Source organism: Arachis ipaensis, chromosome B7 (assembly GCF_059453495.1).
Source record: "Arachis ipaensis isolate K30076 ecotype BB chromosome B7, ASM5945349v1, whole genome shotgun sequence".
NCBI classification, from domain to species: domain Eukaryota; kingdom Viridiplantae; phylum Streptophyta; class Magnoliopsida; order Fabales; family Fabaceae; genus Arachis; species Arachis ipaensis.
In genome coordinates, this window is record NC_142442.1 from 28,481,715 (window position 1) to 28,495,485 (window position 13,771).

Here is a 13,771-nt window from a genome sequence, read left to right on the forward strand (position 1 = left end):
GATGAAGTTTGCATCCATTGTTGGCGCGTACGTCGGATCAAGGTCCTGCGACGGGTACGTATCCTGAGAAGTAAGAGCGTCTTGCAGCAAATCATCTGGTCCTAGCTGCCGCTTAGCCGGGATCCCATTCCAACACGGGCATCTCACTCCGCTTTTCCGGGGACTCTGTTGCTGCCTGTCCTAAATCTTAACCAACGTAGTCAACGCCTTCCGAAATTCTGCAACAACCTGATTGTGCCGGCATATGCATTCGGTGAGCCTTCGAATTTCTCTATTTAGCCCGAGACGCTAGTGACGACACTCATTGCGATTGGGCTGCAATCCTGTTTCCACAATAGGTTAACGACAGCGATAACTAAACATGTTTCAATGCAGCTGTTCATGGAATTTAACAAACTAATTACTAGACTAGTAACATGTATATACTTACGTTTGCAACACGAGCGCAGGAGGATCCAGTACCGGTAAGGGACTGAGTTGGCTGGACATCGGTTCGCGGAGGTACGCTGCGGACATAACGATTGACGGAGTCAATATGCGGATATAAAAAGTAACACATTTAGAATTGGAATGCTCTTTACCCATAGTGGAACGGGATCAAACCTGTTCGAGTGGGCAGGGGTTTTTCGCCTTGCGCAGGAGCTCCTCGACCCAGACTGCGTGGGCGACCAAGGACGAACACTGACGGCCGGTTCGCTGAAACCTAACCTCGAGGGCGACTTTCTTATTGTGTTGCTTGTAGCACGCCTGCAAACAACATGTAAGTATGCGGTTTAGGGTCAAGAAAATGAAATTTCATTAGGGACAAATGTTCCTGGCACCAAACGAAGATGATATCCAACTGAAAGTTGCTTGTGTTTGGGTTCTCTGCTTAGCTTGGCCCGTTAGAGGTTATTATCTTGTACTTACCTAGCTCATACAACGTCCAGTACTGGCTCAGAATTTGTGATGCCATCAAAATTCCAGAATGATAGTTTCCAGTAAGCCCATTTGTACAAATTATTGGTCGGCCCATGAATGCACCCGGAAAAAAAGGCCTACGAGGCCCCACTTAGATGCCAACCTTTTTTTTTTCGGCAAATGCTTTTGAATTACGGTACGAAAATGGCCCAACAATTTTAAGACTTTTTGACGTTATGTAAACCCTAATTAATTTGCATAGCTGTAAAAAAAATATTTTTTTTTCCAGCAGTTCTACGAGTACTGATTCGCTGATGTGGCTGATGCCGCCGGAAGACCCAGACGTCAACCATGGGGGTAACGTCCCCCGTAGAGATGAAGTGGAATGCGGTGAATAACTCCAACAATAACTAATGCCCATCCACAGATGCAACTATTGAGGACCATCTAATGAAACATAGTTTGTAATGCTAACCTCCGTGAAATATAACTGGAGCCTCCACCTCCTTTTGATGTCGCGAGGGTATGCTTTGAATCTCCATCTTCCCCCTGGGATGACATGTATCCCCGACGAATGGTTTCGAGAAGTGGAGCCTATGCCTGCCTGTTAGCCGTCAGAGATTCCCTAAAGATGCCACAACATGTGACATCCAGATGATAAATCAGTGTAGGCCGTTTCCCAATGACGATCATGTAATCTTCATCGATTACATTGACTCATCCTTCAAAAATAGACGAGGATACCAAAGATCTAAGGGGTTTCTTGAACATGAAATGCCTAAGGTGGCAGTTACGTTTACTCTATTTGTCGTGGATGGTTCTTTTCAAATGGACGAATGTCACACATTAGACCGACTACTCATGGGTTGTTCACATGCGTTGTGGTTCGTGGGGCTAGTTAGTGGATCTGAATCTCTTATGCTATACCTGTGACTCAGTTCTATGATCCCCTTAGCGAAGCCATTTTCCCTTCAAAACCTTGGCTGGAGTATCATGAAACTAGGTGCATCGCATAAGGGCATATGCCAATAACCCAAAGAAGTCACGGGTTTAGGCCAGGGACATTCTGGTCTTTTACAGCAAATTTTTTCCATAAAGCATGCCCGTAGCAGAGCTTCCCGCCAATATCTGTCAATCACGTCACCTCCGACCTAATCCCAGCCTCGGGCACGCAACCATGGGGGCCTGCTCCCCTTACTAATGCTGCACGCTATTATAGATTCATAGGCATGTGTTTCTGCCGAACAGGGGTCGTGGACGCCGTTACGGACCAGGGTACACTAAAGGCGGGACTGGACTATCGACGTGATACATTCAACGGATGCAGTCTTCCAAAGGTGCTATACCGTTACGACTTCGACGACATTGTTCGAATAGAAGCCTTCCCTTTGCATCTTCGGTATCAAATGGTCCTGCCTCTAGAATTGGTATTAATTGGATTTAATGGTTTAACACGTAAGCATGCATCCATTTTATCCGGAGCGTTGAACTTAACTCTTTAGTTTAACATGAGAGTATATCTTCATAGTAGTAATTAGTAGAACACCCATCGTCTGAGTCGGTGAAATGGTAATCCTGTTAATTCGACAAATAATTATATTTTAGTATAATCAAATTATGACCAACCAAATTTCATTTAAGGGTAGATTAATATAAACTGACACTTACTTAATTTTATAAATGCCTAATGTGTGTTAAATATCTGCTCTTAAATGAAAAAAAAAAACAGTTTCACAATGGAGGCCACTCAGATAAAGACGAATCTGAACGTAATTTTATAAAGATGTCTCCATGTTGTGTTTTTTAATTGGTTTCTGCGGAATTCACTCGGGGTTTTTCCTCAGACATTATTAAATTCGTTGACAAATTTTCTTTCAAAATACAATACAAAATATTTAACGTTGAAGTGAAACAAGAAATATAATAAATTAATTATTTTACTTTTTTAAAGGGTTACTTTAAAAAAAAATTCACATTCTTCAAAAAAAAAATAAAACATATATATATATATATATATATATATATATATATATATATATATATATATATAAGGAGCTCTTAAAATTTGTGTACGTAAAATATTAAATAATTTTATCTTCGAACAATATACAGAATAATTACTAGATTATAATTATATTATATGTTAAGATTCACTAATTAATATATCCCTGTTATTGTTAATATAAGCATTAGAAATAAATTTAATTCTTACAACTATTTGTAGCCTTTTTTATTTAAATAAAATAATAGAAGATCAAATATACGTAACTCTCTTAAATGAAATTTTAAACCGGGAGGCCCCTAAATTATGTAATAGATAAATCGTTTCAGGGTGATGTGAGTTAGATAATGCATGAAACATGTTATCCTAGGACGATGTATGCATGAAATTTCTTGGACAAATGTACATAAATCGTCCCAAGCCAATGTGTCTTTCAAGTTTTATGTAAATCGTCCCACTTTAGCATGAGTTACGGTTTTCCCCCTAAAACCCACGACCCTAGCACGATTTACTTGTAAATACACAACCTCAGCACCCGAGCACGATTTACGTGCAAATCCAAAACTAATAGATATCTTTAAACATAATTTTAATTAATACTTAAATATTTACGTTGAATATTAATTTCTCAATAAATTTAGGAAGTTAAAATTTTAATTAGTTAAATATTAGAATAATTCTAAAACCGAGTAAGATGTTCTTTGGATAACATATTTCATGTCGAGAGAATATCACTGCTTTGACCAAATAACAATCAATAATTGAATATTTAGAGGATACAGGTAACACGAGCATAAAAATAAAGTGAAAAAATAAAAATACATAGCAAAGGTAGAATTTAAAAAAAAAAAAGAAATATAATTGAGTTGACAACTTGACGTACTAAAATTAATTTTGTAAAATTTCGTAAAATATTTATTTTGTGAATACTTATAGATAAAGATCAAATTCATCTCAATATCCTATTAAAACTAAAACTGGGTTTACGTCAATTTTACAACCTTAAAGAAATAAGAATATTTTTATATTCATAAACTATTTAGACATATAACCAAAAAGTATAATTATCTGAACATCATATAAACAAAATTTGGCTATAACTATCTAATACTTCATTAAAATTTTTCAATTTTTTTAGATATTCTCTTTGAAATAAAAAAAGAGTTATTCATACACAATAATTTAGTCTTTTAAATGAAGTTTTTTTATTTATTTTAAAAGATAAATCTTTGTAGCAAAAAATTCATTTTTTATAATCATTTTTTTAACTAATTAAAATTTTCTCTTCCTAAATTTATTAAGAAGTTAACATTCAACCTAAATATTTAAGTACAAATTATAATTGTGTCCTAAATATATCTATTAGTTTTAGATTTGTACGTAACTCGTGCTTGGATGCTGTGGTTGTGTATTTGCACGTAAATAGTGCTAGGGTTATGGGCTTCAGGTGAAAAAACGTAACTCATGCTAAGATGAGACGATTTACATACAACTTGAAAAATACATTAGGTTGGAACGATTTATGTGCATTTGTAATAAAAATTTCATGTATAAATCGTCTTAGGGTAACATGTTTAATACATTATTTAACTCACATCACCCTGAGACGATTTATATATTATATAGTTTAGGAGATTAACGTTTGAAATTTCATTTAAGGGATTCACCTAATTTTGATCTTCTATTAATTTATTTAAATAGAAAAGCCATATTTGTAGTGTAGCAGAATACATGTAATATTAACTATGTAAAGAAAATTTCACCTCTCACATCAAATAGTCTCTACAACGTATAACTTAATAGTCGTTACTCCATCTAAGCATGTCGTTAACAGTTTTGTGGGCCATTGACAACAAATAAGTTAAATTTGTGAGACTAAATTGAGTAAATCAAAATTTTTGAAAATTAGATTGAAACATAGTTGTTAGAACCGAGCGAGCGATCGAACCGGTCAACATACAGGTTTACTGGCTAATTGGTTGTACTGATAAATCACTGGTTGAAACGATAAAATGGATGTCAGGTAAACATAAATTATGAAATAGTCAAAAAACATAAAATTGAAACTTTTAAATACATATATTCCCTAACACTTGATGAAGAATCAAGTTTCAACTTCTAAATATAACTAATGTAAAAGAATTCTTAACATTTTGATACAACAATAGAATCTTATTCTGATACAATACAAAAATAAGTAACTAACATAGCCTACCATCTAACTATCATATCACTAAATTTTAACGCTAACATCAACGCAAATAACCTTAATCAGAGTTCTAGCAATAAAGAAGATCAAGTAAATTAAAATTTTTTAATGAAATTTATACTTATATTAATAATGGTATATACTTAAAAATTAATTAATTTTAAAAATATAAATAACAAAAAATAAATTAATTTAGACGTTTACGCATGCTATGTAAATAGTATTTGTGAAATATAATAGTTAGAGTTGCAATGGCTAAGTGACAAGTAGAGGTTGCCTTTTGCTCCAAGGTTCTTTGTTCGAGCATCTGTGGAGACATTTTGAATTCTTTTTTCGAGCAGAGCATTTCGGTTAGACCAGTTTGCAATGGCTCTAACCGGTTCACACCGCTTTTATTCCTTGAACTATCCAACGGGTAAACCTAACCGAACAACGGTTCAGTTCTAGTCCGATTAAGTAGTCTTTCGGTTTAACGATCCGACCCTGTTCGGTTGTTACAGCTTTGTATTTAAATACGAACAAATTTGATATCTGATCCAGACAGATAATCCGCATAATTAGTTTACTGCGGACTGGATCGAAATTTCAGCAATATCCCATATGCAAACACTGCTATCAATCATTAACAAAAAATACAAACTCCGTAACTCGATCCTAGACTCACGACTTTGTCCGAGTTCGGCCGAGTCTAGCCGAGTTTACTCAGGATAGAGGCTATGCCCGAGTCAACTCGGTTCCATAACTATACTCGTAAATTTGCACAAGTTTAGGAGTTAACTCGAGAGTTTGACAACAATACTCGTACTAGTTTAATATTTGTATTCATCATTAAATGTTTATAGGATTACTCGTAGATAAATTTTGGAAAAAAGACATGGAAATGATTTTTAAATTTATTTTTAGATAAACCTTTTTTGCAATTTTAAACTGTATTTTAAGTTTTGTTTAGTAATAATAATTGTTGACCATCCTATAATTATTCATTTTTTTTTATCATATATAAATAAATTACACATAACAAAACTTTTTTTTGTTATTCAGTCATCCTTTTTAAAAAATAATTAGTTATTAACATAAAGTTAGATTATAATTATCACAATAGAAATGTTCCTGTCTTTTTACATGTGTGACTAATTGGTTGTGTAAAATATTACTCTTAATTATAAATAAGTATTCTAATTTAAAAAATTCGAAAACTCAATTAAAAAGATACGAAACAGTGACGTTAAATTATTACAACTCGTTAAATTTAAAATATTTGAAATTTAATTAAAAATTATTCAAAATTTAAAGTCTATAAAGATTTATATTTTTTCATACCCTGGACCAACGCTAGGGCCCAGGATCCAAGTAAAAGGACCCAACCCAAAAGAGTTGAGCCTCACACTACACAGACCAGATGCCACGAAGTCGGCTATCTTCACGACTTGCTCTAAAGAAGTTGGTACGAGGATCAGCTGGCAGATAAACCCTCCCTCAAGAGGATAACTGCCCCTAGAATCTCTCTTACCACTTCCAAGAGCCATATCTCAACCTACCTAAGATAAAGGGACGGTTACCACCCTAAATAAGTGGCACCACTCCAACGGTGGTTATTGGCTCACCACTATAAATACACTAACATGTCTCAGCTATCTCTAAGTCCCAATACTCTGTAGACCTGCTCACACCCTTGCTGACTTAGGCATCGGAGTGTCTTTGCAGGTACCACCCCCCATTCGTTCATACTCACAAGTCGGACGGAGGCCCCCAAGGCGCAAACCCGCTCAAAGGCTTCCTACTTCAAACGACTGGGCTAACCTAGCAAGTCCAGCCCACCATCTCCGGTTACCCATCGTAACAGTATTCAACGTGTTTTGTTATAAATATATTTAATACCCTGTTATATCATTTTGGTTGAAGTTGTTTTCTATAGTAATAATTTTTTAGTGACAGTTCATTACGAAAAACCATCTATTCAAAAATTTTTAAAAACTAATTCATGTTATCTATATTTTCTTAGATTCCATTCTCCGTGTCCTAAAAATTTTATTTACTTATAACGCTTATTTTAACAATAAAAACAATTTTAATAAGTAAATTGGAGTCTATGACATATTTGTTATGCATTCAACTGTTTTATATACTACACGAATATGATATATAAAACTTCATGCCGGGGTTTTCTTCCCTTGCTCTAGTAGGAAGAGCAATTTACGGTCCAACAATTCGTGAATGTTACTAACTTGATCCACACTAGGGTTTACGGTTTTCTTCCCATGTCACAGTTTCCGTTGCCGCATCAATTATATATCCTCTCACTCAATAGAAATAGTAACCTTGCATTGAATACTCTGTGAAACTATTTTGATTTAACAGACCTGACCGATGCATGGGAGATTCCATTTCGACTTCCAACAGTCCCGATACTTACTGCACAGTGGGAACTAACGTTCTGAGATGTTTCGTCAAGCCCAAGTGTGGAGGCATTATCTTTGGTTTGTACTGGTTGAGATGCTGAATACATATGAAAGACTATGCAGGTTAGGCCGACGTTACCATTTCCATAGTCCGTGTGTTTTTCTAGTGGTAACTAAATTTACTCTGATTGTCATCTGTTTATTAGCGGCGACCTATGTAAGTGGCCAGGTTGGCTGCATGTATGTTTTTCTCTATGTCTCGGTTGACTATGCTTGTCAGCCGTCTGTTGGAAGTGAGCCTCCTTGGCATGTGTGGTACGCTCCGCTTTTCGCTCTTGCTAGGAAATCGACCACGCCGGGATGCACTAACGTTACAGTCTCCGTAGGTTAACAAATGAGTCATAAGACTGCGAACGAAGACATAAATGTGATCTACAATCGCAAATATCATTCCTTACTATATCATTCCTCTTCGTAAATCCTCTTCATGTTACCATTTTAGAAGTATTTGTCAATTAATATTACTCACGATACGGTCGTTTTTTTTTAATCTTTACCCACCGAGACAACAAGACAAAAGATGAGAAAATAATCAAATATAAAAAAGGAACTAAATATCTGAAATAACCAACATTTTGGAAAATTCTAAATTTCTAATTAGAAAATTAAAAAAAAACTAAAATATAGTTAAAGATTTATTTATCTTCTTATAAAAAGATAAATAGTTCTCATCGTTAGATACTATGAAAATATTTGAAACTTCATAATAATTTTGATATCGAAACTCCGTTTAGTAATTAGATCTTCCCGACGATCCTTTAGAAGGACGTTTGATTTTTTGATATATGATTATTTCCGTGCAATATATTCTAGATTCCATATTTTCAGAAATGTAGAAAGTAATTTTTAGAAAGGTAACACAAACCTCAAATTTAAATTGTATCTACGATTATTATTTTACTATTAAGTTCGATTTCAACAGAGAATTTTCTCTACTTATTTTATCCCTAAATTGTCCCCATCAGAGTTCAACTCACGTTCGTGTTAGTTTCTCGAGGTCACAATAAAATGTTAACTACGGTAACAGTATTCTCCTGGAAAACATCATAATAAAATTAAAAAAACTAACGGAATGTTTAACCGAAAAAAGTTATTGGTATTATTATTAGAAATTACTGAAAATGATTACAACCAAAACTAATTCACACTCTATCAAGAAATTAAAATAATTAACTCCCATAAAATTAATTATAACAAATTCATGTATCGAACATGAATAACTTGAGGACGTCAAAAAAAGTTAATAAATCAAAAATATTTTTGGAAAAACCAACAGCGGGCCATAGGGACTGATTCGTTTGGAAAAAAGAGTCAGCAAAGAAACTGAAAACCCTTACTAGTGGACAACTCCTTTATAAATGGAGAGCCTGACACAGGTTTTGGATATATCCTTTGTGAAGCCAGTCAACCCATCCTCCTGATAGAACTCACAAGAAGCTTAGAGGAGTTCTAGCGTGGTCGTAGAAACGAAAGGATGTCCAACAGCAACACCTTCCAGGGCACGTACGAAGAGGCGGCATCCATAGAGCACATCCGCGCTCTAATCGCCGAAGCACGCGCCAACGGTCCGGCTCCGATCCCCATTGCAGATCGTGTGAGGCAAGAACGGTGGGCCTCCGAAAACCCCGACGAGGTTGCCAGGCTCATTCGCAACACCCGGAGAAGGGGCCCAGGTATTCCATCTCACATATTTCAAGCACACTAGGTTTCCTCCTTTTCAGTGAACAGCTTCTAACGAAGGGATCCCCGTTAGTTCATCTTCGTGACCACTCTTGACATATAATTTTTGTTCCTGTAGCCGACGAGATGATCCCAGATCGTGACTGGAGCAAGGTCGCCGGTTGGAGGAGCCGCCAAACTGCCTTGAGACAACTATGCAAGGAGCTGTCTAGACCCGCTCCTTATTACCAGATCCAAACACGAGACTTCACGGTTGTGGGCATTGTTCACAGATTTTTCGTTTTGATCCCTCCGGGACTGGCTACCGATGCCTTGTCTGCAGTTGGGAGGTTCTCAACTGATCCTCACCTTGCTCGGGAAGATACGGCAGCGGAGATGATCCGCATATTTCTGGAGATATCCGGAAAGCACCTCAATGATTACAACTACGACCTACTGGACGAGGCGCTTACAATGAATTACGAGCTACAATGGGAGATCGGGGCGGTGAAGTCCAGTTACAGAGAGCTACGCTCCTCCTACAGGTACGCTCTACGGTGCAACAACCCGGATTTGGTAGACTCTGACTCCGACTCTTCTTAATCATTTCATCAGAGGCGACTCTCGTCAACACCTAAACCGAATACAATCGGCCACCCACTGGTGTTTGGGGTCCATTCGTGTATATCGTCCATGAACTACATCTACCATGTCCTCCTTCTTTCTGTCTTTGGTGTCCTAGTTTTGCTGATGTTTTCCCTTTGTTTTTCTTGTTTATTGTATTCTATGTACTTCAAGGATCAACGTACGAAGCCGTCTGTTGCTAGGGTTCAAATAATGTTCCCACCCTAATCTCTTCCCCCAATATCGGTACCCAAAGTTGGGGACTCCCACTAACGAACAAATTTTAAAGGGATGCCCACAAACATTCGAAACGATGACTAAACTGTTACTGAAAGAGTTTACCTCAAACATATTCCACTGACCGATTGTACCCACGGTAGGATGTTAACATTAATGTCAGCGATGTATCAGGCTTGTTTTGAAGTAAGTTACTTAGCAATAAGGCATGCGTTTTTCGCCATGGTGTGTTAAATGTTAACCAACGGTTCACGTTGCATGTCACGACTAATCCGTTCGGTTCGACTAGTATGAGAACACAATAAATCGGATCCACTGGGTTGATTACTCGTACTTGGTTATTTGCTAATCCCATTGGAGAGCTACGCCGGGTAGTTGTTTATGGTGGAACGTACATGGGTGAATAAAATAGTAACAAACATTACCAACGAGGTTCGTTGCAAAGTTAATATCACTACCAGTTAGTTGTGTAAGGCGAGCGTTCGATAGACTAAAAGAAGCATAAGATTCAAAAGGTATTCTCACGTAGTAAATGGCAGAATTGTATAAACAACGGTGGCTAAATTAGATGGTAACACTTCCTACAAGGACTTAAACATAGCAGGTTCATACACGATATAAACAACCAACCATAGAGTTGAAATGTAAGGTAAACAAGGCTAACTGTTGGAGGTAACAAAATTATTCAAAACTCCCCTATGAAACCAAATTGCTCATGGAAAGAGCGACTACAACAACGTACAGCAGAAAACGCACAATGATTTTCAGACTCGCACATTAGAGTAGGTATTACCGGGACGCTAATTCTTAACCGTTGAGTGTTCGACGCTTGAACTTACAAAACCTAACATTGTATCTAAGTCACCTGAATGCACTAACATATTAGGAAAGTATGTCCAATACAATCACCGAAGACTATGAATTAGAAAACTTTCACCATCGAACTAAATACCCATAACTGTAAAATTGATTGTGTTACATTACATCAGACTGAATGAACTGCATAAATGGAAATCCAAAACTCCATGAAAATGGAATAGCAGGGACATTTATCATGCCTAAGTTGCAGAAAGTCAAGGTTTAAAGAAAAGAACCAACAAAAAGTTACAAGTCATCTTATTATTACAACCATGCCTTTCCCCAACGAACCATGCAAACACTACTAGGCGAAAACTTTGCAACAACTAGTGTCGGTAAGCCGGTATACTCCATGACTGCTTCTGCAGATACTACATTGTTGCGTAAGTCACGTTGTAATAACCAGTAGTCGGACTCACCCGAGAGTCGTTGTTAAATTCAACCCCGATGCCAACAATGATGAGCTCCTGGAGACTGTGCGACGATGTAAATTAAAGACACACAGCACCACCAGAAAATATAAATTACAAACACAGGACCACCAGAAAACATAAATTACAACAACACAGGACCACCAAAAATTAATAAGTGAGGGGGGTACTGTCCTCAACAAAGAGGCCTGGGATATTTATATACTTCTAAAGAAATTGATCTACTCCGAAACTCAATTAGTGTGGCAGTTGTTGTCCCGGCAAAAGGGCATCACGACAACAACAAGCTCCGCACATACAGCAGGAAAAAATGATACCATATTCAGAGGCTGCTTTGACTCAGACGTCTATGATACAGCTAGCTTCGGAATTCCCAGCCAATTAAGCAATCAGATGATAAGCTTTCTTAGGTGGGCTAGGATCTAGTGTTTGCAACTTATACCATAAATCTTCGTCCTCTTCTGCTACTTCATGTAACACAAACTTTGCGCATCGATTCACTGTTGTCGCAGATGTCCTCCTCCATGTCCTTGTCAACAATTGGGGTAAGACATTAATATCACTCCTACTAAAAATTTCCTTCAAAAGTTGTATGCAACATAATTTTCCCGACTAAAATTCAACGTAATATTCCCTCAACAAGAAAACAACCATCATCATACATCCGGTTAATATTTAACCTTCTGTGTCTGTTATTAGTATGTTGTTTAATCCGTGTTGCCGGGGAGGATCTTTAACATCATTTTTTTCGAAAATAGTTACTGGAAAGGACTATCAAATCCTATATCGTTTGCATCTTCAGCCGCGAAAGTAGTATAGGCAAATTGGATCAAGAAACAAGATGATAGGGTTTGGTTGAATGCAGCTTGGCACGTAGTTGTCGAGCTCTACAGGTTAAAGCATCACTATTTTGTAATTTTTAAGTATTATGGTGAATCTAAATTTAATCTCCTGCTGATCTGTCCGAATGCTTTGGAGATTGAATACTCAAGTTTCAGAAGTTTCCATGATGCTCACCCCATGTGGCTCGGAAAATTATTTCCCACAACGTGGTGATCGTAATTGAAACTTGTGAATCTCGAATATTCAAGATCCGAGTCACTTGAATGGATCAACGGGAACTTAAATTTAGATTCACCGTAACACTTAAAAATCACAAAATACGGACGCCCTAAACCCAGTAACTTTACAATTTCGTACCAACATTCAGTAAACCAAATACTAACATCTTATTTGTTGCTCCATTTTATTTTTATTTGTTCCCCGGCTAATACCTTCACCGATATCGGACCAGACAGCCCTCTCCAACAACCCTCTGAAACTATCCAACTTAACGGCATCACGTACTCAACTGTTCACTAACAACAGGCACAAAAAACTATACAATACACTGGTATTCTCTGTTCTAACAACTTCTGTTCACGCCCTAAGTTTAACTGGAATCATTGTAATTTAAATAATGTATGACTTATCAGTTTGCCTTTTTTTGTCAACAAACTATCATTTGGAGTTTCCGAATGAAAAAATTTATTATAACCCAAGGTGCCTATATACACAACCAAAGTTACTATATTACTGACCGAATGCCTTTATAAACAACAAAAGTTACTATGTTACTGACCGTTTCTTGAAGACGTGCAGAAGGAGGGAACCGCTAGCTGCCTAAACAATTCTGGAGCTGCACTTCAGTGTTAGATTGCTCTTTCCGTGATTATGTCGAGGCATAGGGGAAGCCTTACAATGCGGGGGTACCAGAGAGACAACCAAAAACAGAAAATGCATTTAAAAAGGACTATCAACAATTAATCAGCCGATGAACATGGACAGAAAATCTGACAATAGAAATCATGATTTGTAAAAACTGCTTGTATAAAATATTTCTGGCAATGAAATGCATGTGACAGTCATTTTCCGAGTAAAATTCAAGATAGTATTCCCTCGACAAAAAAAAAAAAAACAAACATCATCATCCATCCGTTTAGTATTTAATTCTCGGCGTCGATTGTTAATGTCTTGGTTAAGAAGTGTTGCCGGCTACGATCTTCCCTTTCGTTTTTTCGAAACAAAATTACTGGAAAGGATTATCAAATCCGATATCGTTGGATACGTCAGCCGCGGACGGAATAAGGGCAAAATGGAGTAACAAAGAACATGAGAGTGTTTCCTCGAATGCAGCTTGGGACTGAGTTGTCAAGCTATACGGAGTAAAGCATGGATATTTTGTGACTTTTAAATATAATGGTGAATCAAAATTTAATCTCCTGCTGATCTCATCGAGTGCGTCGGCAGTTGATTGGTCAAGTTTCAGAAGTTTCCATGATGCTCACGCCCGAATGACTCGGAAAATTATTTCCCACCAGGGCGTGATCGTAACGGAAACTTACGAAACTCG

General features: G+C 37.0%; 1 protein-coding gene across 1 annotated transcript; it reads left to right on the forward strand.

Moving 5' to 3' along the window:
• The first annotated feature begins 9,044 nt into the window (after positions 1–9,044).
• LOC148550679 (uncharacterized) lies at positions 9,045–9,832 on the forward strand. The gene is made up of 2 exons (XM_088492916.1): positions 9,045–9,243; positions 9,369–9,832. The coding sequence occupies exons 1-2, from the start codon at positions 9,045–9,047 to the stop codon at positions 9,830–9,832; spliced, it is 663 nt and encodes a 220-aa protein (XP_088349042.1).
• Positions 9,833–13,771: the final 3,939 nt, after the last annotated feature.

Bases quoted from the DNA above. Each gene is read 5' to 3' on its own strand.
- LOC148550679 (XM_088492916.1), top strand. From the start codon at position 9,045: ATGTCCAACAGCAACACCTTCCAGGGCACGTACGAAGAGGCGGCATCC. The intron at 9,244-9,368 runs GTATTCCATCTC...TTGTTCCTGTAG, and splicing joins CACCCGGAGAAGGGGCCCAG to CCGACGAGATGATCCCAGAT.